Source organism: Sphaeramia orbicularis, chromosome 17 (genome assembly GCF_902148855.1).
Source record: "Sphaeramia orbicularis chromosome 17, fSphaOr1.1, whole genome shotgun sequence".
Classification (NCBI taxonomy): Eukaryota; Metazoa; Chordata; class Actinopteri; order Kurtiformes; family Apogonidae; genus Sphaeramia; species Sphaeramia orbicularis.
This window is the reverse complement of record NC_043973.1, coordinates 32,065,322-32,089,225: the sequence shown is the minus strand read 5'-3', so window position 1 is coordinate 32,089,225 and position 23,904 is coordinate 32,065,322. Positions and strand designations below refer to the sequence as shown.

Genomic DNA, 23,904 nt, shown 5'->3' with positions numbered 1-23,904 from the left:
GTACACCACCTGTTCCACCTTTGCCTCTTCATGCTCTATCTTGTCGTCACTGACGTACTGCGGATGATCCTGATTCACGCCACATGATGTCATTCCATATGTCTGTCCTTCTGCCGGATGAATGTTTACCTGAATCAATACTCATCAATGCCGGAACTTCACCGACCTTTACTTACTTCAAACTAAAAGTACATGTTTCACAATTTTCTGTAATTCCCATAAGTCTGTTGATATTAAAAGGGCATCTGTAAACACATGCTAGAAAATAACATTACAACACAGGATATGCTCAGTGTTAATGTGAACACAGAAAATAAGAATTTAAGATAAGATAAGATATGCCTTTATTAGTCCCACATGGGGAAATTCCAATAATTTAAGACAACAACAATAATAATAATAATAATAATAATAATAATAATAATAATAATAATAATAATAATAATAAGAAGAAGAAGAAGAAGTATTTTCGTACATTTTATATTTTGTTGGTGATGCTTTTATTTTGTACCGGAAGTGTAATGAGTTAAATGTTTGTCTTGACATGATCGGCTGTGTGATTCACTCAGCTCTGTACGGAGGAATGCAGCAGTCATAGCCGGGCTCACGGTAAGTGTCCACTACAACTAACATTTCTTTGAGTTAGTTAAATGTGTACCTTTTTGACATCTTATTCGTATAAGTAGTAGTATGTCTTCCTTACTGACTCAACTCCGGTACGGTTACCTTCGCTAATGTTAGTTTAGTGGACAAGCTAAGCTAGCTGTTTTCCGTCGTTAGATGGTGTTTCAGCTTTTTCTTTAAAACAATTTCTCTGTCTTTGTTGTTGAATAAATGAACAAGGTGTACTTTTGATATGAATATGATAGTCCTTTCTCTTCGATATATGCTTGTTGAGGTATTTAGAGGAGAAATGTTTGAATTGTTGAAGGCATCGGCAGATTCGCTACTCAGAATCTTGCTAGTGTTAACGTCAACATGCTGACCCCGCGAGCCACATAGAGTCAAAATCCGCCTTCTTTTTCATGTTTGAACATCTCACTAATATTAAACCAGGAGGTATAAGTAGCTAAATACACGGGGTCGTAGCTAACCGGCATCCTAGTCCCTTTAATTGAGCCTGAGATAGCTGGTTCAGGGAGCAGATGATCTAAGTAGGACTGGTATGCGGAGGTCTGACATCAGCCTCAAAGTCTGTAAAAAAAAAAAAAAAAACTAAGCTGTGTTGACTCAGGCCAAATAAGGAGGAAAGAAGCCCAGGTTGTTGAAGGTGAATTTCTCAGACTTTTATAACTGCTCATTTCGTAGGTTTGCCTGTGCCACTGGCAGACTTTACTGGTTTATGTTTGTCTCTTTTCCTCACTGCAGTGAAACTCAAGGTTGCCATCATTATTCCAGTCAGCTAACCATGGCTGGCTTCAGGCAAGAGGATGTTGACTTGTACTATGAGATGGGAGAGGAGCTGGGCAGGTATGTTCTGCAGATTTCTTGTCCAGTTTTGAAGTATGTCTAGCCCGTGCTGTAAACATACTGTTTACACTCCTAAATACAACTGGAAATGAACCCCAAACACATGTATGACATTTCAGCATGTCTTTATTTACATCATGTATATATTGTTTGTGGTTTTCTCTCCATAACATTGTCTACCTGATGCCATTTAATAAGTTAGTAGTGTGTGCATTGCAAGGGAATCCTGTTCTCAAACCTGAATTACTTTATGAACATAAATAGCTGCAGTTCTTTGCAAATTCCATTATCTGAATACGAGACATAATGAGATCACACCTCATTACTGGAGTGGTATTTGCAAGGTAAGGTTTGAACTACAGTTTTTCTCATTAAAGCAAAAATATGTTTTTGTCAGCAGCAGCATATTAAATAGTCCCTTCTTCCCATATGATCCTTGACAGATCAGCACTGACTCACCATATTTTAGTGGATTAAACCTTACTTACTTTACTCTAAGGTGGCCTTCCTCTGCAGTAATGCAGCAAAAATATGACATCACTGCCTCTCAATGTGCCTTTCCACCTCTGCTGTGGTGTGGTGCCTCTAAAGCAGAGGCCAGTGTGTGTGTGGCTAGTATTAGGTATGTTGCTGGGACATGAATCTGCGGCATTGTCCTGTATGGAGCCTCTGCTTCCTTTAGGGGACAAAATCCTTGTCCGTGTCATTACATTTTAAAGCTAATCATACTGTATACCTATAGGAAAATAAAGTAAGTTAATGCAGTGTTCCTTTAAATGTGTGTGTTTTCAGGGAAATAAAAGTAGTAGGCATTAAAACAGAGGGCATTCACTCCTCTGCACATGCACACAGTGAAATACGTTCTGGACAACGTGTGTCTGTCATTTTTCATATCAATAAAAAGACTGCATTTCTCAGCTCTTCGCATCACGTAGCATTTGTACTGCTAGCAGTACAGTCGAAATCCAAAAAATGTCACAATTTGAAATAGCTTCTTCTTTCTGAAGCTCTTTCATCTCTGTCTAAATCAACAAGGATCGGTAATTAGACCTTTCACTCAAATACTTCAAGCCACCTACCTTCCTGAAAACCCCTGTGATTAGACAAAACCTTTTCAAAAGTTTTGCAATTTCGTATATTTACAGCATGAAAACAAAGCAAAGAGGAGATGCAGAACTTCAGTTTTCTATGAGACCACTGAATTGCATTTAGTTGAAATGTAATTATGGAATTCTGCCCAATGATGCCAAAAACTATTGTACAGAACCTTTTAACTGAAGTGAGAAGTTCCTCCATAATTCTACAAGACATTAAATGTGTTGAAGGCTGTTTAAACATTGTCAGCTTAAGAGTTTTCGTATTTTTTCCCCTAATTCTCCGGTGTTTCCTCTCTGCAGCGGGCAGTTTGCCATAGTCCGTAAGTGTAAAGAGAAGAGCACAGGCATTGAATATGCTGCCAAGTTCATCAAGAAACGGCGGCTGTCGTCCAGCCGGCGGGGAGTGAGTCGCGAGGAGATCGAGCGTGAAGTCAATATCCTGCGGGAGATCCAGCACAGCAACATCATCACATTGCACGACATCTTTGAAAACAAAACAGATGTGATCCTGATCTTGGAGCTAGTGTCTGGAGGAGAGCTGTTTGACTTCCTGGCTGAGAAGGAGTCTCTGACCGAGGAAGAGGCCACCCAGTTCCTGAAGCAGATCCTGGATGGCGTTCAGTACCTTCACTCCAAACGCATCGCACACTTTGACCTGAAGGTGAGTTCAAACTCTGGAAACTGGAGCAAACATGGTAATTTACAACATTTAAGTGTGAAGGTGGTGAAAGTTGAAATTGTAAAATGTGTTTTCACATCTGAAGGAAGGAAAGGTCTGTTCACACTTCTGTTAAAAACATATAAAGATGTGAATGATACAGGCAAGATATTTATGTGTCAGTATTTATGTATGTTTACAAAGACATCTTAGGAGTGATTAATATTACTCACAAATAGGGATGTAACGGTATGAAAATTTCATATCACGGTTACTGTGACCAAAATTATCACGGTTATCATTATTATCGCAGTATTATTGAAATTTAGCTCAAAATGTTCAAAAAGTACTGATACACACACTGAAATAATTTAACCAATTTGTATTTTTAAAAAAAAAAATAAATAAATAATTGGCACAATGTCCCTTCTGTTGCAGAAATATTCAAATATTAACCCTTAGTGGTCTGAGCCTATTTTGTCTGTTTTTCAGTCCTTTTGATTTTGCCTTTATATACTATATAAACAAATGTTTACTATACCCATGTTTGGGATCTGTTTTTTCAGCACAACTTCATCTATATCATCTATTATTTTTTCACTTTAACCTACTATAAAAACATAAAAGGACAAAAAACACACACAAAAAATTATATACTTTATTGCATAAATAACACACAGATGCTTAACGAACCCTTTCAAAGACTTTAAAAGTGAATATTGGTTCCAAATATTAGGTATATATAATTAAAATTGTAATAAATTAAAACTATACTCAAATATTTGCTGTAAAAGCAGATCTTTACATAGGCGTTTTCTCCGGAAAAGTGCAGTAATCAAACACGGTTATCATGATAATTAGAATTTAAACCGTTATACTAACCGTCTGCAATTTTACCGCGGTTTATCGTTATACCGGTAGTCGTTACATCCGTACTCATAAACTACATATTAAAAAGATTTGCCTGCATAAGTACTATTGCTATGGAATTCAGTCAGATTAATTGCTTCCATTCCTTTGGAGTTCACATATTTTATTTCATAACTGCATAGTGACAGTTATCTCTGTTTTGAGATGTTGTTGCCCACCTCCACTCAGTTTTGTCGACTTATTTTCAAAGGATGTTGCTACAGGCAGCTGGATTTGTTACTAAATGAAGGTTGTCATCATTGTGTAATGACATAAATGTGGGTAAATGTATAGAATACACAGAGACTTCACTCAAACGACTTTCCATTCCCATGACAAATCAATTTCAGAAGATGTCAGTTGAGATTTGTTTATTTATCGTCATACATTAGAGGTAGGTGATGTAGCCAAAAAACGATGTTTGTGTAATCTCATTTGCCAAATTGTCATCACGGCTCTGTCTGTAAAATGCTGGAGGAAATTGTTATCCAGTAAAACATATGAGTAAGAAGTGACAGATGGAAATGTCAGGACTTTGTTTGAACCGATCCTCTGGTAGCTTTTTATCTTAACATTTCTCTATATCTCAATATCAAAATCTTTCTTCCTTCTCACATGGATGTATTTGTGTTTTTTTATTTATTTATTTTTTATTTTTTATTTTTTTACTCTGACATTGTAGCCTGAGAACATCATGCTGCTGGATAAAAATGTCCCAAACCCCAGGATCAAACTGATTGACTTCGGGATTGCTCATCAGATCAAAGCTGGAAATGAGTTCAAGAACATTTTTGGAACACCAGAGTTTGTCGGTGAGATCTTGTTGCCGCTTTAAAACATTGTTCAAACTGAACGGTGTGAGTTAGTGCTCATTGTGTCGATGCAACGAAACTCTGTAAGTTGATAATGCAGTGCTTTCAGATCTCCACATCTGGTTTGTATTAAAGTGTTCATTCCTCTGTGTTTTACAGCCCCAGAAATAGTCAACTACGAGCCTCTGGGCCTGGAGGCAGATATGTGGTAAGATGTCAGTATGTTATTTATTCCACTGAAGCTGTGTACTGACCCTTGTGACTGCCTCTATTCATGTACGGATGTTCTTGTCTCTGCAGGAGCATCGGTGTGATCACATATATCCTGTGAGTAATGACTTTGGTCTGACCCCTTGTTGTCATTTGTGGAAACATCACTTCGCTCATCCTTCAGGCGCTTTTCTAAACCAAGCCCCTCTATTTCTGTCAGGTTGAGCGGAGCTTCACCATTCCTGGGCGAGACCAAGCAGGAGACCCTGACCAACATCTCAGCTGTCAACTATGACTTCGACGAGGAGTATTTCAGCAACACCAGCGAACTGGCCAAAGACTTCATCCGCCGCCTGCTGGTCAAGGACCCCAAGTATGGAGATTTTTACATTTTATGCCAAAAGAAAAGGAGAGATGGCTCTAGTCCAGGGGTGTCAAACTCATTTTAGTTCAGTTCCACATTCAGCCCAATTTGATCTCAAGTGGGCCGAACCAGTAAAATGATAACTGTGAAAAAAGTAAAATTCTATTATGATCAGGTTTACATCTACAAAGTTTCCTTAAAAATCTGAATAACATGAACAACTTGAACTGTCTTAAGAAAAACAAGTGCAAGTTTAACAATATTCTGCCTCGTATCAGTTTATCATTTACACATGTGCATTACAATCGCACAAAAGATTTAGTAACAAGCAGAATATTGGTAAAATTGCATTTACTTTTCTTAAGACATTTCCGTTTGTTCATATTTGTTCAAGTTATTCACATTTTGTGTAAAAGTCTAGTTTGGTAATGTAAACATTTTCATGTAATTTTACTTTTTTACACCAAAAAAACAGAGATAATTTGGGGTTGTCATTATTTATAGGGTATTATGATAATATTTTACTGGTTCTGACCCACTGGAAATCTAATTGGACTGTATGTGTCTGTATGTGGAACCTGAATTAAAAGGATTTTGACACCATTGATTATTAATATCTTCAGTGTAATTTTTGTATTTCACAAATTCATCCCAAGGGCCAGATTGGACCCTTTAGCGGGCCAGATTTAGCCCCTGGGCCGCATGTTTGACACCTGTGCTCTAGTCTGTAGAGGAAATATGAAATTTTCTCAATATTGGACTGTTTCTTTTGTAGGAAGAGAATGACAATAGATGACAGCCTCGAGCACCCATGGATTAAGGTAGGGATTTTCACTTTATTTGACATTTTATCTGATCTACTGTAATATTTCTTCTGACAGGTGACTTTAAGGCAACGTGACCAAAATCTCATCCTGATATTGGTCATTCCATATTCACTTAAAAAGAAAAGGTCTTATCTTTCACATTATACACTTGAAAAGTACAATTTACTCACTCGTATTGGATTTTTTTTTTCCTAATCTTTTTTTGTTTTGAACCTGTATGTTCCAGTAAGACTTAATGTATAAAATGTCAAAGGGTATAAAGAGAGCACTTTTTTCAGTAATAGTTAGAAAAAAATACAGTCCCAAAATTGGAACAATGCAAAATCCAAATGTATAACATTGTAAAACTGAATTATGGTACGAAACAAACAAGCAGGGAACCAGACTCGCAATAACAGTACCTCTAACAGTGGACCGGGCCTTTGTTTATATCTGCTGGAGGACATACCAGGCCTTTATCTATTAGAGTCAGACCTTTTAATTCTAATTTCCTACATTTAATATGTAGAAATGGTTGTAATCAGTAAAACAAAAACTCATTTTGATCCACTCCTCACTGCAGTTCACTTCTCTACAAACACAACACTTCCAAAACCATTTTAAAATGAAAGCCCTCTCCTAGTTCAGAGGACTGAATGTCTTCATTACTTTAAAATTTAATTGTGTAAATATTGTCAACCTGTAGCACTTGTAAGTCTCTACAGACAACAGTTTTAATGAAAAAATAAATATAACATAAATCTGCAGTGACTAAAACTTAACAGTAATACTTCTGGTGAATGATTTAGGACAACAAGGAGTTAATGAGAGTCTGGTTTTGACTGGCTGTATATGTAAAGTGTCATGAGATAACTTGTTATTATTTGGCGCTATATAAATAAAATTTGATTGATTGAGAATGATGTATGTATTAAATTAAATGTGTAGAAGTGTGTATTGTGCTTAATTGGCAGTGCATTACATGACAGGCACTAGGTTATCCATTTTGTTGTTTAGTAAGTCTATATTTGAGGGCCAACATTGATTCAGTCAACTGTAAATTGTCTATTATTATGGACTGTTTGTAAATGAAATGAGTTTTTTTCCTCACAAAATACAGTATATCCTCCTGAGACCCAGGAAAGAAAAAGCTTTTGCTTTTTTTTTTTTTTTTTTTTTTACATTACATAATTGCCTTGATTGGAAACGGGATGCTATAACAGTTTTTTCAGATGCTTTTTTTATTTCGCAGCGGTGTGTTTTTGTTGTTGTTTAAGTGAAGCTGTACAACTCTTGTCCCCTGCAGAGGACAAAAATGCATTGCTGAGTCTCAGGAGGATATAAAATGTAACAAGTCAACAAAACAGTGCTCTTATCTGTGTCGTGTGGAAGTGTCATCCAATTGATAATAAGCATTACTATTACCAGTGTGATTTGTGGCACAGCAAAATGAAAAAAAAATATAGAAGAATTATGAGACTGCCTAGTGGTTTACATTATGTGATAGTACATAATGTATATTATCATTTTACACAGCCCTAGGTGAAATGTTTGGTCAGACAGAAAGCAGCTTAAATATCTGTAAAGCCTTTGCTCGTTCTCTTATTACCTGATTACACTGGTCTACAGTTTTTTAGAAATGATTTGCTTCAGAGATTAAATGTGCTAAATGTTACGTATTTTAATAAGATTAATTGGAAAATAAATGACGAAAGTGCCAGTTTGCTCATGTTTTCAAGGTATATGATTAAGTGTTATTCCACATATATATTGGTTTATGTACATTTATATAATAGTTTTATAAATCTTCCACTAAATAGAACCTGTAAAGTGAATGTATTCTAATGTGCAGACAGTGTTTTGAAGTAGATCTTGTAGCTCTGAGACAAATATTCCTTTTGAGTCAAACCCATTCTCTTGTTAATTCTTGAATTTCACATTTTGATCCAAGGCTGTATCTTGGAAAGTTCAGCCAACCAGCATTTTTGACTTGATTTTTCTTTATCAGTGACTCTCATGTGGTAAAATTTCATTACTTTTATTCTGGAAGCATTTTCCTTGTAGACCAGTGTTATCGTTCTCATGTGTAACTTCATGTCTTTTCTCTCTTCAGGTGATTAAGAGGAGGAACGTGCGCCAAGAGGAGCGAGACCACAAGACCGAGCGCAGACGCCTGAAGACCACTCGTCTGAAGGAGTACACCATCAAGTCCCACTCCAGCATGCCTCCCAACAACACCTATGTCAATTTCGAGCGCTTCTCTCAGGTGCTAGAGGAGATCGCAGCTGCCGAGGAAGGACTGAGGGACCTGGAGCGCAACCAGCGGTCCTGCAGGGAGGACGTGGCCGCACTCCTGTCCATATACGAAGAGAAGGAGGGCTGGTACAAAGAGGAGAACCAGAGCATCTCCAGCGACCTCAACCACATCCGGCAGGAGCTGCAGCGCGCCCAGGCTCAGCGGAAGAAGAGCCAGGAGGAGGCGCGCTTCACCATGCAGTCCGCCAACATCCTCAAGCGCAAGTTCGGCCGCCTGGAGAACCGCTACGAGGTCCTGGCCGAGCAGGTGGCGTCCGAAGTGCGCTGGGTGGAGGAGCTGGTCAAGTCCATATCCGCAGAGAAGGGCGGGCTCGGCTCCGGCAGCATGCCCTGAGCCGGCCTCCCACATCCCACAGACATTTTCACGCTCAAGTCTGGTCCTGCCCGCGTCCTCCGCCTGCGAGCCGCACGGCCGAGTCTTAGCGGGTCAGTCGTCATCATAAGCTACGCTGCTGCCCTTCGGGAAAAACGCTCCACTTTTTTGAAGCCAGTTGAGAGAACCAGCATGAAGCAGAGAGGCAATACGCTGAACCATTCCTCTTTAAAAATCCTCATTCCTGTTTTATACATTAATTTATAATTTTATAGATTTTATGTACTGTAGTTCAGCTGCCAGTTATCCACATGGTTTGCGAACAATGCTGGTATGTTTTTTATTTGTTTATTTTTTTTTTGTCGCTGGCAGTGTATATGTATTTTTCTTAGCCTGATTATCATTTCATCTCAGTTTATTTTAGTAACCGTAGATACCCACTTGTGTTGTGTTGCGGCTTCAGGTTTCTTAGTCATGTGATAAAGCGCTCTGCTTCACAATCTGCATCTTTTCAGTTTTCGGTTTGAGCAGAGTTCAGAGGTATTTAGTGTATGCGTCCAGAATGAATGTCGAGGAAAGCGATGCAATAAATCTAAACCTTGAAAGTCATGTATAAACTCATCTTTGCAGTGCCTGTAAACTATTTAACCTTATTGCCTCTGCATCTGTCATGGAGTTCATGACATTTCTATCACATTGATATATCTCTTAAACAACCTTTGCACAGCAGCCTTGAATACCAAATTGTGTGCATGGAAACTTCTTTATGTTACTGGACAGTCACTCTGTTAGTGTTTCCATTTCATTCTGACCATTGCCATACACTTTAAACATTCCATCGTGAACTTTTTCATCTAGGCAGCACATTCCTCATGTTTAGCATAGAGTATATGTATGTAGTATATACAGTCAGTAGGGACATGTACTCATTTGCACTTAAATGATTATAGCATTGTTCCAATCTATATTTTAATCTGTCTCTGAGATGTAAAGAAGAGTTGTAAAGGTCTCAGCTCATTTCAAATAAACAGTTATATGTTACCATGTATGATGTGTGTTTTTTTTTCCCCTGGTGTAATAACAAAATTATACAGGCTGACTAAACATTTATCATCCTCTTCACTGCAAACCAAATAATTTGTATTTTTCTATTAAGGAAAATCTGATTTCTTATATTAAATCTTGTTAAAAGGCCTCTTTCCAAGTCAGATCTAATATTTACTGTAATCAGTGATATTGGGAGTGTAATAAATATATACTGTGTTGATTAAGAACAAAACAGGACAGTTTATTACACTGGGTTACAAAAAAATGTTTTTTGCAAGTTGTCTAGGTTTTTTCAACTGAATTAGGACCATTTTGCACCGCTAAATCCAAAAATGACATCTGTTTTTCTCAGTCAGGTCAGGTTTTTTTGCTAATTTGATTTTGAAAAATTTGATCTCCTCACAAAATTGGTTACATTTTTGTGACTATCAGTTGATTTTTTCTATAGTTCTCACCCAAAATAGGTTTTAAGAGAAAAAAAAATCATTTTCTAACAGGATTCCTGTTAGGTACAATGGTGTGTTCACCGCAGATGTAGCAGAATACATCAGGCTTATTTTTGCAAGATCTGCAAGCCATTTCATTCAGCTGTAATATTAAAAAAACATTAATCATAAATTGGCAAAAGTAAAATCTTCAGAACTTGTTTATTGCAAGAAATATGAAAGAATTTTGTATCATATGATGTGAAAATGCCCATAAATGTAAGCAAAAATGTTAAAAAGCCAATATGTAGCATAGTTCAGAAAGTTGACCTGATTGAGAAAAATTAATGTGATTTTTGGATTCAGCACACCAAAATTATCCTAGATCAGCTCAAAAAACATAAACAATAAATTTGTTGTTGACCAGTGTTATTCCTCAGCCCAGGGGTACTGTAATCGTTTTGTCGTCTGTCTGTCCATTCAATGACATAATCACATTATCTGAAGAATGCATTGACATACAGTATCTGCACTAAAGTTATTCTGTGGATGCGTCTTGGCATGGAGCAGAAGAATACTGAAATAGATGACCTTGACCTACTTTTTTAAGGTCAAATGGCCATGTGCAGTTATAATATCTGAGTACTGTCACATACAAATATGTATGTAATAAGTTTTACACTAAGACAATCTAGTCTAAATTATGTGTGTGTGATTGCTGCCCTGTTTAACTGAACTGTTTCTATTGTGTATGTAAATATATACAATCAGCTCCATAAGTGTTTGGACAGTGACACAATTATTAGAAGCCTCTGAAAACAGGGATTTTGTTTAAAATGGTTAGAATTCATAAATTACAGACCTGATTGTATGTTTTACTCAGGTTTCCTACAAATGAGATATGTCATCAAAATACCTTTTGACAATTATACCTAATTTCATTACTTTTTCTAACTTGAAAATTGAGATTTTATTATGTTCCAGGGTTGTCATGTTCATACAGGCCTTTTACTAAAATAAAAATAACATGTTTCTGGACCAGCTCAAGAGGTAGTAACATACAGACCATATTAAAAGTTAGTTTTTACCTGTTTATGCAGGTGAATTAACAAACTAAATGAATCTATTTCCACCATTTCTGCACAGAAAAACTCCACTCTGACACCAGGTGTAAAAGAAGCTGTTCTGTTTTGTTCTTCCTTGATTATCAGCATACATTCACTACACTTTCAATATACCTGATTATAGCATTAGATTTTACTTAATGATGGAAATATATATATACTGCAATCATTTTCATCATATCTATCTATCTATCTATCTATCTATCTATCTATCTATCTATCTATCTATCTATCTATCTATCTATCTATCTATCTATTTAAAACAATGTATTAAACATTTATGGAACAGTCACAGTAGTTATACTACACATCCTTGGAAAAGTTTTGGAAACGTGTAGTCTGTTCCAGGACAGAGGACTTAGTCTGTGTTGAATGTGCCCTCTAGTGGCAAATCAACAAAGTACAGAATTAGTAGATGAAGTGTAAAACAAATTTAAAAAACAAAACAAAAAAGTGTGCCATTTTTTTTTTTAATTTTCTGTAGTAATGTAACTGTGTGTGTGAGTGAATGGGAGTCTTTTCTTAGGGAGTAGTTTGAATAACCTGTGCTTTGTTCAGCAGAAACTCCTCATATAATACTACCTGTCCTTTCTATATTAGTATCAAATTTTAATTACCAAAGCTCTCTTGAAAAATGCTACCTTTTCACAAAAACTGCAACAAAATCTCACAAGACACATTATTTTGTACTGTTTTTACTGTATATTAATTATAGGAGTAATAAATAATAAAGCATTTTAATCAGTACACATTCAGAATATATTACAACTGTTTGTTTGTTGATAAAGTGTATTAAATTTATTCTCCAAGATTATTTAGGCATAGGCTAATCTGTTCTGTAAACTTTGAGATTGTACAGCATCCAAGATCTGTGTCTAGTGTTCAGCTGTTCTCTTTTTCATACAAATCATACAAAACATTCTTTAAAACCATTTTGAAACAAATGGATGTTAACGTGGTTGTGGAGCTCAGCCGAGACAGTGTGTGGAGTGGACTGGGATGACTCCACGGTGAAGTTCCTGGCAGTGGTTTCAGGATAATATTCAGCAGTCTGTTTACCATCCAAGGAGCAGCTATCCAATCATTCAGACATTTTAGAGATGCTTCAGATGGAACTGTGCAAATGTGTCTGTTCAAACCCATCCATGTAGTAGAGCAGAGTGGGAATGTTTCCTGTTCATGCGTCCTTCAGAGAATTAATGTGGGCACAAAGTTTGAGGGCAGGCCCCAGTTTAAGGTTCATGGTGCTGACCAGGTGGTCCTCGGTGAGCAGAAGCAGAGCCTGCCCGTCTATTTCCTGGGAGCGAAACTCCTGGGCTATGTCCTGACCGCCTGCAGACGACAAGAGAAAAAAGTACTGACGTGTTTCTGCCCAAACAGTGTCTACCTGGGTCATATGAATTAACTTAGAACACAATGAAAAGCATTGGAGTAATTCAACGTGTAAAGCTGGTATTACTATTTAGGTTAACCCTTTAGCCTAGTGTTTTTCAACCTTGGGGTCGGGCCCCCACATGGGGTCACCTGGAATTCAAATGGGGTCGCCTGAAATTTCTAGTAATTGTTAAAAACTAGAAGCACTTGGAGAGCGCAGACCTCTGCCAAGGCAGATCAGTGCCACCTCTCATATATATACAGATATATATATATATATCTATATCTATATCTATATCTATATATATATATATATATATATATATATATATATACACATATATACACATTCTTTGTTGAAAAATTAATTATTATTGTCGTTGTGTTGACCAACATTGCTTGACTTTTATTGTTTACTAAGATGAGTCCAAATAAAGGAAAAAAAACTCCAACTAAAAAAAAAAAAAAACAGTTTGATTGAAATAGAGTTTATGCACTATGTTATCTGTACTATTATAAATAGAAACTATTTTGATCATTTTGATCCCTTTTATAACCTTAAACTCATCATGCAAAAGCTTAAATATTGATCAGTGTTGTGAAGCATCTACCAGTGTCTAGAAGATCTGTGTGCAGAACAATTTTCATTTAAAACACATAAATACATTTAAAAATTTTTTACTGCAAATTATTTTATTTAGTTTATTTATTTATTTTTTTATAACACGTTATTCTTTTCCAAAACCATCCTCATTAACACTCATACCTGGCAGGGAGTTGATGTAGGAGAACACCTGCTCCACGTTCCACTGAGCCGGACAGCTGACGTCTTCTTCTGTATCAGACACGCTGATGGTTTCCGTCATCCTCTGCTCCTGCTCCTGCTCCTCTCTCTCCCTCTCTCGCTTTCTCTCCGCCTGCTTCCGGAGCCGTGTTGTCATGGGAGCAGGGGGCGTGTCTTCCTCCTCCTCCTCTTCCTCCCCCTCCTCCTCCTCTTCTTCCTCCTCCTCCTGCTCTTCCTGCTGCTGCTGCTGCTGCTGTTGGTCCTCCTCTTCCTCTCTCTGTGAATTTTGCCGAGTTTCCTCTGACCCAAACGACCCACGAGTCTGTGAAGCACAAACACCACTAGACTGTTTAGAAAGCAGCTCGGTTGGCTGTTTTTCAGTGTTCCTGAAGATAAAACTGATCTGGATTTTCACACAAATGTGGTAATGTGCCTCATTTTCATCTCAGCAGTTGGTAATAACCTCATAACATTTCTTCAGATGGGGTTTTCCACAGTTTACTACCAAAGCAAAGTTTAAATAATCTAATTTTTTGAGCAACTAAATGTTAACCATAAAGACCCAGAGCAAATTTTCTGGCAGTTCCCAAATTAATTTTTCTCTATTTTCAGCCTTTCTTAGTGATTTATCACCATTTATTCTAGTATCATCCTCTATATTTTGCATTTTTAAGAGAAAATCAGGTCTTTTTCTATATCTAATTCACTGATCATGTAAATCAGTGGTTCCCAACCTTTTTTGGCTCGTGACCCCATTTTAACATGTCAAATTTCTGGCAGCCCCAGGCATTCAGAGCAGAGACATTTTTTTGGCTAAAATTAATTTGTTTATGATCATGTAATAGTTTGCTATAATATGTTGCAAATAAACGTTAATTTTAGACAACATTTAGACTTAATAATATACATTTTTAATAGTAAGTTTTAATTTTTAATTTTTTTTTTTTTTTTCATAAATTATTAGAAATTTCAGGTGACCCCAGACATTCAAAACGGAGAAATTTTATTTGCTAAAATTAATTTGTTTTTGATCATGTAATAGTTTGCTATAATATGTTGCAAACAAACATTAATTTTAAGCAACATTTAGGCTATATAATGTAAATTTTTATTAGTTAGTTTTAATTTTTTATCAATTACTAGAAATCTCAGGTAACCCCATTTGAATTCCAGGCGACCCCACGTGGGGTCCCGACTCCAAGGCTGAAAAACACTGATGTAAATGTTCATAAAAGCTCAAATTAAAGTTGAGGGTGGCTATATCAAAAACAGAGAAAACTGAAAAAAAGTGACTTTTTCAGTAAAATCTATCATTAACTGAACATAAACCCAGTGTCTCCATCCACTGTCACTGATCCAACTCCATGGGTTTTACTGGTGAATCAATGTTGTAGAAGATGATGGTGTTTCCATGGTAACTAAGGAGCCTCTGAACATCCAAATGGGTCATATCTGATGACCATGAAAAGATGAAAAACTGTATTTTACATGTGTTGACAGGATTAGTGGATCAACAGTTATTTAATTTATATCAGTAAATGATGTTGGTCGCTAGTGGATGTTTGGGTCTTTATGGGTTAAAATAACTTATATCAAAAATACTTTAAAAACACTTCTCAACTGGCTCATTGAATGATTACTGCAGTATTTAATACGTAGGCAAGAACAAGTGTTTGAGTCATGAATGTAATGTTTAGTTATAAAAGTTTGCAATATTTACACAATATTAAATGGGTAAGTATATAAAAAACAGGGCCACTGCAGCAGGCTGATAAAGCTTGGAAAAATGAGAATCATGACAAATTACTGGAACAGAACCTGAAAAGCATCATGTTCTCTTGTGTAAAAACCACTGTCTTTTAATTTTTACGTACAATTCATTTTCTACACTTTTATAGTATTTTACATCTATTTTGAAGTCATCTATTTTGAAGTGTCTTTACCAAATTTGGAACCATTATAATATATAAATAGTCTCTCTGACAATAGTAGGTTATTAATACTTATTTAAAGTTTCAGAGAACAGGGAGAGTAGGCTTTTAGGATTTTATAGAGAAAAAAAAGAAAAAAAAAAAGTCTACTATGATATAATATTGTGTCAAAATTTACCTACAACCTGGAACCATGATAGTTGTGAAGATTTTTATTTTAAAAAAATCTGGACTGGCTGATATTTAAACTCAAATACCCAATACCACTGTGCACTTTAAAGTCATTTTGCACCTGCATCATATTTAACACCACCGTCTTACTTTGAACCTAACAGTTTATTTATCCAGGTTTTTAAATACTTCTAATTTATTATGTATAGTGTGTTTGCTCTTGTTCTATTTTTCGACTGTATGTCACACTGCTGCAATGTAATTTTCCCAGTTTGGGATCAATAAAATTCATCCGTGCATCTGGATAAATAGATAAATCCATTTTTTTTCATTTAAGTTCAGGGCCACTAAGGGAAAAGTAATCAATTTAATTTGGTTAGTTCATGGGTATTATTTGAAAATCTAAAAGCTATGTACAGACAGGTGACAAAATGAAATAAAATACAACTTCAATTCTCCTCATAAGATGTTGTTTCAAAAACAGGCTCAGAGCTCATTGGCACTGATTCTGCATGTCTATAAACTCTACTGGAGTGTTCACCACCATAATAACACTAGACCACAGGTGTCAAACATGCGGCCTGGGGGCCAAATCCGGCCCGTCAAAGGGTCCCGTCCGGCCCTTGGGATGAATTTGTGAAATGCAAAAATTACACTGAAGATATTTACAATCCTTTTAGTTCAGGTTCCACATTCAGAAAAATTCAATCTCAAGTGGGCAGGACCAGTAAAATACTTTCATAATAACATAGAAATAATGACAATTCCAAATGTTTTTCTTTGTAAATGTAAATTTTACATGGATTTACACTAAAACAAAGTATAATTTTGCAAAAAATGCGAATAACCTGAACAAATATGAACAACCTGAAATGTCTTAAGAGAAGTTCGTACAATTTTAAAAAATATTCTGTCTGTTATTAAATGTTTTGTGTGTTTGTAGATCCACTGTGATCTGTATGTTATAATATACATGTGTAAATGATAAACTGAGGCAGAATATTGTTAAAATTAACTCTTATTTTTTCAGTTTTCTCATGTTATTTACATCTTTTCATACTGTAAATTTCCTTTTTTCACTCTAAAACACAGAGAAAGGTTTGGAGTTGCCATTATTTATATATTATTCTGTTATTATTTTACTGGTTTGGCCCACTGCAGATCAAATTTAGCTGAACCTGGCCCCTGAACTAAAATGAGTTTGACACCCCAGGTCTGTTGTATCAGCCCATTTTGGAATTTTTCCTTTTAAATTCTCCTGTTAACAAATGGTCGAATTTTTATGAATATTTAACTCTTTCATGCATGAATTATGAGAACCTTAATAAAAACAATTTTCCTGAGTGTTTGTATTCCTCTTTAGGCATGAAAAAAAACAACAACAATGTGATTGAATTTTTTTATCAACCTATTTTTCATGGAGTTACAAAAATGTCCACTCAGCTGGACACCATGCGTTTAATTTTAAAGGCACAGAAACATGCATTTACTGATATACTGTACTGTGTGAAAAGGATTAAATAAAAACATTTCAGTGCTGCTATTTTGATGTTCTCTCACATTTTAACATACTCTAATACTAGTACTAGTACTTACTTCATTGAAATAATATGCAAAACAACAAACAAAAAAAACCTTTTTGTTTAAAAAAGCAAAAAAAGCAAAAAAAAAAAAAAAACAACCAAAAACCTGTTAATTACATGTTAATAACAATTAGCATTTCTTTTTTACACTCAAACATATTACTGTAGATCAGAATTATCTAGAACCACAAAGTTACAGTAATGGTCTGAATGTCAGTGTATGGGATGGTGCATAAGCGTTCACTGTGTTGGCTGATATGGAACTAAAACAACAAAATCAATGATTATACAAGAGAACACCTTTGAACGGCTGTCCACTGGAGTGACCACTATGCATGAAAAGGTTAAAATAACTCACTAGACATTCTCTTATTTTGTGTTTTGACGGCCATGTAATAAAGTGCTATTTTCCAAAATGCTGCATATTTTCAAACTATTCACTGAACCCTTGGATGGTTTATGGATGGGGGCATTTACATCCTAGAGGAGGTTTTCCTGTCATTGATCACCCATCTGTATCTCCTCCAGTGCTTCTTTTAATGCTCCGCTCCCCTGAGATCAGCTCGTCCAGCCATCCCATCAGCACCTCTGTATTTTCTTCTGTGTATCAGGTCAATGATGCTTACTGACCTGTCTCAGAAAGTGCTCTCTGGAGGCTCCGTTGACTCTGCTGGGAGGTCGTCCCCTCCTACCCATTGGCCTGTGACCCCAGCGGCCTGCTTTCACCACCGTGACACGCTTTGTGCAGCTGAGACTGAACCTAAATGAAGACAGTTACGGAATATGGGGAATTATTGATTCCAGCATAGTCATTATTTTTCTGTCTTTACTTTTTAGGGGATTATTTACAGCCACTAAACATTCAGTAGGTCTCCAGAGGACTGACTGAGAACACACATACGGTCATGACAAGCTCACATTTTCAGCGTTACCTTTATCGCACAGGACAGGAACACTACAAACATATGATGATTGTATAGAACACAGGTGTCAAACTCATTTTAGTTCAGTTCCATATTCAGCTAAATTTGATCTGCAGTGGGCCGGACCGGTAAAATAATAACAGAATAACCTATAAATAATGACAACTCCAAATTTTTGTCTTTGTTTTAGTGTAAAAAAAAAACCCATTAAATTATGAAAATACTTGCTTTTATAAACTATCCAGAAAAAAAAAAAAACCTGAAAAAACTGAAATTTAAATTAAAGAAAAAAAACGTAAGAAAATTTAGTGCAATTTTAACAATATTATTCCTCAACTTCTCATTTGTCCATGTGCATTATGGATCAGATCTACCAAGACACTAAACCCTGAGGAACAGGAAGAAAAATTGTTAAAATTGTGCTTAATTTTCTTTAGACATTTCAGTTTGTTCATATTTGTTCAGATTATTCACATTTTATTGGTACAGGATAGTTTGTAAATGTAAATATTTTCATAATTTAATGTTATTTTTTGCACTAAAACAAAGAAAAAACATTTAAGTTGTTAATTGTAGATTTTTTTGTCTTAATTCAAGATTTTTTGCTAAATTTAAGATTTTTTTTTGGCTTTATTGAAGTTTTTTTTTACTTAATTGAAGACTTTATTTGGCTTAATTGAAGATTTTTTTGCTTAATTGAAGATTTTTTTACTTAATTGAAGACTTTTTTTGGCTTAAATGAAGATTTTTTTTTTTACTTAATTGAAGATTTTTTTTTTTTGCTTAATTCAAGATTTTTTCCTTAATTCAAGCTAAATTTTTTTTGCTTAATTCAATTCAAGACTGTGGAATTTTTGCACTTGGCAAAAACATCCCAGGGGCTGAACTGGACCATTTGGCGGGACACATTTCGCCCCCGGGCCGCATGTTTGACACCCCTGTTATAGAATGTACTGCAGGTGACTTTAAATTTGTCTGCTAACAGTATAAGTAGTTGAAATGAGCTCAATCATAAACATGTACAGCAGTAAAGTGTCACACACACAGTGTTGGGGAAGCTACTTTGCAAGCGCTGCTTGTAAAACTACAAGTAGTTCAGTGTAGCAGTCGTTCAAACAAACTACATTTCTACCCCCGGAGAAATGTAGTTTGTAAAACTACGGTTATGAAAAAGTAGTTTTAGCTACTACTTTGTATTTTCAGCATTAAATTGAGAATGTTCATGTGGTGTATATGGAACAAAATATGGCCATGGTTGGGGCGGCACATCACTATCGGGGGTGGCGCTGGGTGGAGGGTTGTCCATGGTGGTGACAACTGCACGACGTTAGTAATGAATGCACATTTTGTGAAGCATTTGAGTGCTGGCAGGGCAAGCCAATCAGAGGCAGCGTTGGCTGTGACGTCATGACATGATCATGCCTTCAAGGAAATTCAGGATGAAAGAAAAAGGGACTGTCCTGCATTCAATGGTGAAACACAATTTATATTACAAAAAATAAATTTTAAAAAAACCTTAATTTTATGTTGTTGCCCAAAATTGTAGTTTGGAAACTGAGTAGTTAAACTACAAAAAATTTCCCAAAAAGTACTTGAACTACTTGACACAGTGCAAAATATGAATGTAGTTTAACTACCAGCAAGTTACAGCAAAATGTAGTTTAACTACGTAGTTCAACTCAATGTAGTTTAACTCTTTCAGTGCCATGGGCCGATTAAATCGGCTTTACGAATACAACCTTTAAAGTGCCACGGGCCGATGAGATCGGCTTTGGAGAACACGCCACATTTGTGTACAAACAAACCATCCACCCCCATTTCTTTCTCACATTTCGATGACGTTCTTTCAAATCTTCTTGCAAATTATGATCAATAATGAATCGGCTGCGTCTGGTGCGTTTTGAATCTAAGTAGCAATCGGTCGGATGTTACAGAGCGGTTTTTGACCAAGAAAGAGCTCGCGTTTCGTTTTCTGCTTGGGAAATTTTATGAATGAATTTATGAATGAAATCATATGCAAATTAGATGGCCATTTTGTAGTAATATCGTAAACACAGCGATCTGTCAAAACAGTCCCATCTGCTAGAAAATGAGTTCTGATGACGATTCAGACTTCGATTATAAAAACGACGCGAAATACTGAAAAACGGCCAAATTCTGTGGCACTTTTAAGGCTTATTAGCCCCTTAACTGTCTGGCACCGAAAGAGTTAAGTCTGCCCAACACTGTACACACATGAATACAGCAGTAAAACAACCCCAAAATATTACAGAATAGTAGTAAAACTCCTTTACTGTACAATGAAGACTTTAATTCTTCATAGTGTGAGCATTTTGCTGATAATACTTCAACTTTAGACAGTTTTTGTTTGTAGTGGGGTATTCTCAGTATGGTGTTAGTGTGTTTACTAAAGTAAGAAACCTGAATACTTCCTCCACCCCTAGAAAGACTTCGATCTAACACTAGTCTTCTAATGTGCCTTTATATATTTAACACACAGTAACATGCACAAGTCCTCAGCCACCTTTAGCCCTGTTGTTTTTGTAGGGATGTAAATCGCTGCCATATTCATTGACTAGTCCCTTTTTTTAAGTAACAAGAAAATACTAGAGATACAGTGCCTTGCAAAACTACTCATCCTTTTCAGATTTTTATTTGTAAACAATCTTGAACACCATGTATAATTTTCCTTACACTTCACAACTATGTGTTACTTTGTGTTAGTCTAACACAGTGTTTATCAACCTTGGGGTCGGGACCCCTCGTGGGGTCACCTGAGATTTCAAGTAACTGATAAAAATTTAAAAAAAACAACTTACTAATGAAAAATCTATGGTGAGTTGACAGAGACAATCCCAATCCAGAAAAGACATGACAAACTGTGAAGCTGAAACTGAAGCACTGTGGTTCTGTTTATCTGTCAAATGTTCATTGTGGTCAGTTTCAGATGCTGCAGCTCTTTCATAATTCATAGTTTGAGTTGTTTGTTCAGTATTAATTTGCAATGACTGTACATATCCTGACCAAGGAAAATAAAATTCTCCCTTTGTGCAGTAATCTACACCTGGCTTTTCTGCTTCCGTCCATAATAATATACATTATATAGACAAAATGTCCTCTAAAATTAATGTTTATTTGCAACATAGTATAGCAAACTATTACATGATCAAAAACAAATTAATTTTAGCAAAAAAAAAAAAAAAAGTCTCCGTTTTGAATGTCTGGGGTCACCAGAAATGTGTGATGTTAAAATGGAGTCACGAGACAAAAAAGGTTGGGAACCACTGGACTAACACAAAAAATCTAAGAGAATACATGTCATTTTGTGGTTGGAATGTAGCAAAATGTGGAAAACATCAAGGAGGGTGAATACTTTTGCAAGCCACTGTATGTGTACAGATAAAAGTCAGTGTTTAATCTAATCTTTATTCATGTGACAAAAAGCTGCACTGACAATATGGAGTCTGACAGGTGTCGCATGAAAGCTGGTGAAAAACAGTAGAAGATTAGTGCAGTAAATCTCATTTTGTCTGAGAAAATGAGTTGAAGACATGTTAAATACAAAGGGAGGTCACTAAATGAGTAGCATTTGGATCTGTAAAAACTGCGAAAACCTAATGCTGACTTTTGCACATTGCAGTTGTGAGCTCATTGGCACTGAATAAAAGATATTCAAATCAAATGTAATTGCGATGCCACTTTTTTATGAACCTGCTCATACCCTATTACATGATACATACAGTACAAAATGAACTCGTTAATGAACCATGTGAAAAACCACCAACATGTTAATCACCTCTTGATGTGTGACTGATTCATTTACCTTCTGACACACAGCATGGAGCAGAAGCGTTTGGAGCGCAGAAAGGTGTGAGCGTAACCTTCACTCCCGCAGAACTCACACTGCAGCACACCTGACACTTTCTCCTCCAGCTCTGCAGTTTTACACAGAGTGGATGTTAGTCACACACACAGATCCACAGATCCAGACACAGCCATGCAGAGACCTCACCATCTGCTGCAGGGCTGTCGTTCTCCATCTCCGAGTCGCTGGAATCTGACTGATCAGCATCCAGCGGACTGTCCTCGGCCGCTGCGTCACCATTGGTCTGGATCTCCTGGGATTCAGGAAGTGAAGCTTGCTGGTTTGCCAACAGGGACGACGGCCCCACCTGAAACCCAGCATGTATTAAAAAATGTGAAATGTAACAATTAACGACAACATTAACCTGTACAGACCCACAACTACTTTTGTCACAACTTCCAAATGGTTTTTCTAATCTTTCCCAAATGATTCATCACCATTTATTAACCCTTTGATGCATGAATTATGAGAACCTTATTCAAGATTTTTTTTTCCCCCTGAGTGTCCCTGATTCATTTCTCGCTCTTTTTACCTCCGCCAAGGAGGTTCTGTTTTTGCCAGCGTTGGTTTGTCTGTCTGTCCGTGTGCAAGATAACTCAAAAAGTTATGGACAGACTTGGATGAAAATTTCAGGAAATGTTGATACTGGCACAAGGAACAAATGATTAAATTTTGGTGGTGATGGGGGGGGCACTGATCTGATCTGCCTTGGCGGAGGTCTGCGCTCTCTGAGTGCTTTTCTAGTTTGCTGTGTGATGTTTTTCTTAATTGTATCATTTTTTGTATGTTTTTACTACATATTACATTATTTATTTTCCTTATATATATATATATATATATATATATATATATATATATATATATATATTCTTTGTTGAAAAATTCATTATTATTGTTGTTGTGTTGACCAACATTCCTTAACTTTCATTGTTTACTAAGATGAGTCCAAATCAATGAGAAAAACTCCAACTAAAAAAACAAAAAAAAAGAACAAAAAAAACCCAGTTTGATTGAAAAAGAGTTTATGTACTGTCTTTTCTGTACTATTATAAATAGAAACTATTTTGATCATTTTGATCCCTTTTATAACCTAACACTCATCATGCAAAAGCTCAAATATTGACCAGTGTTGTGTAGCAGTAGTAGTAGCAGTAGTAGTAGTAGTAGTAGTACTAGTAGCAGTAGTAGTAGTAGCAGTAGTAGTAGTAGTAGTAGTAGCAGCAGTAGTAGTAGTAGTAGTAGTAGTAGGAGGAGTAGTAGTAGTAGTAGTAGTAGTAGCAGTAGTAGCAGCAGTAGTAGCAGTAGTAGCAGCAGTAGTAGTAGTAGTAGTAGTAGCAGTAGTAGTAGTAGTAGTGGTAGTAGTAGTAGTAGTAGCAGTAGTAGTAGTAACAGTAGTAGTAGCAGTAGTAGCAGTAGTAGTAGTGGTAGCAGCAGTAGTAGTAGCAGCAGTAGTAGCAGCAGTAGTAGTAGTAGCAGTAGTAGCAGTAGTAGTAGTGGTAGCAGTAGTAGTAGTAGCAGCAGCAGTAGTAGTAGTAGTAGTAGTAGTAGTAGTAGTAGCAGTAGTAGCAGTAGTAGTAGTGGTAGCAGTAGTAGTAGTAGCAGCAGTAGTAGCAGCAGTAGTAGTAGTAGTAGTAGTAGTAGCAGTAGTAGCAGTAGTAGTAGTGGTAGCAGTAGTAGTAGTAGCAGCAGCAGTAGTAGTAGTAGTAGTAGCAGTAGTAGCAG

At 36.3% G+C, this 23,904-nt stretch overlaps 2 protein-coding genes across 4 annotated transcripts in view; one reads left to right on the top strand and one right to left on the bottom strand.

Moving 5' to 3' along the window:
* The first annotated feature begins 527 nt into the window (after window positions 1-527).
* Window positions 528-10,001, top strand: dapk3 (death-associated protein kinase 3). Its single transcript, XM_030159863.1, has 9 exons — window positions 528-609; window positions 1,369-1,470; window positions 2,868-3,228; window positions 4,817-4,946; window positions 5,106-5,154; window positions 5,247-5,273; window positions 5,377-5,529; window positions 6,296-6,341; window positions 8,440-10,001. Exons 2-9 carry the CDS (start codon window positions 1,409-1,411, stop codon window positions 8,974-8,976), a joined length of 1,365 nt encoding a protein of 454 aa, XP_030015723.1. The 5' UTR covers window positions 528-609; window positions 1,369-1,408; the 3' UTR covers window positions 8,977-10,001.
* Window positions 10,002-12,230: 2,229 nt separating this feature from the next.
* Window positions 12,231-23,904, bottom strand: part of phc3 (polyhomeotic homolog 3 (Drosophila)) — a 28,431-nt gene continuing 16,757 nt past the window's right edge. For all 3 annotated transcript variants that reach the window (XM_030161461.1, XM_030161463.1, XM_030161462.1), the window contains exons 11-15: window positions 22,330-22,489; window positions 22,141-22,252; window positions 18,025-18,154; window positions 13,692-14,031; window positions 12,231-12,883 (exon numbers count right to left, since the gene is read on the bottom strand). In XM_030161461.1, coding sequence (XP_030017321.1) covers window positions 12,729-12,883; window positions 13,692-14,031; window positions 18,025-18,154; window positions 22,141-22,252; window positions 22,330-22,489 — 897 coding nt within the window. In that variant the 3' untranslated portion in view covers window positions 12,231-12,728. The remainder of the gene's footprint in view (window positions 12,884-13,691; window positions 14,032-18,024; window positions 18,155-22,140; window positions 22,253-22,329; window positions 22,490-23,904) is intronic.

Coding starts and splice junctions, on each gene's coding strand:
- dapk3 (XM_030159863.1), top strand. CDS start 1,409: ATGGCTGGCTTCAGGCAAGAGGATGTTGACTTGTACTATGAGATGGGA. Junction 5,155..5,246: donor GGCCTGGAGGCAGATATGTG/GTAAGATGTCAG, acceptor TTGTCTCTGCAG/GAGCATCGGTGTGATCACAT. Junction 6,342..8,439: donor TCGAGCACCCATGGATTAAG/GTAGGGATTTTC, acceptor TTCTCTCTTCAG/GTGATTAAGAGGAGGAACGT.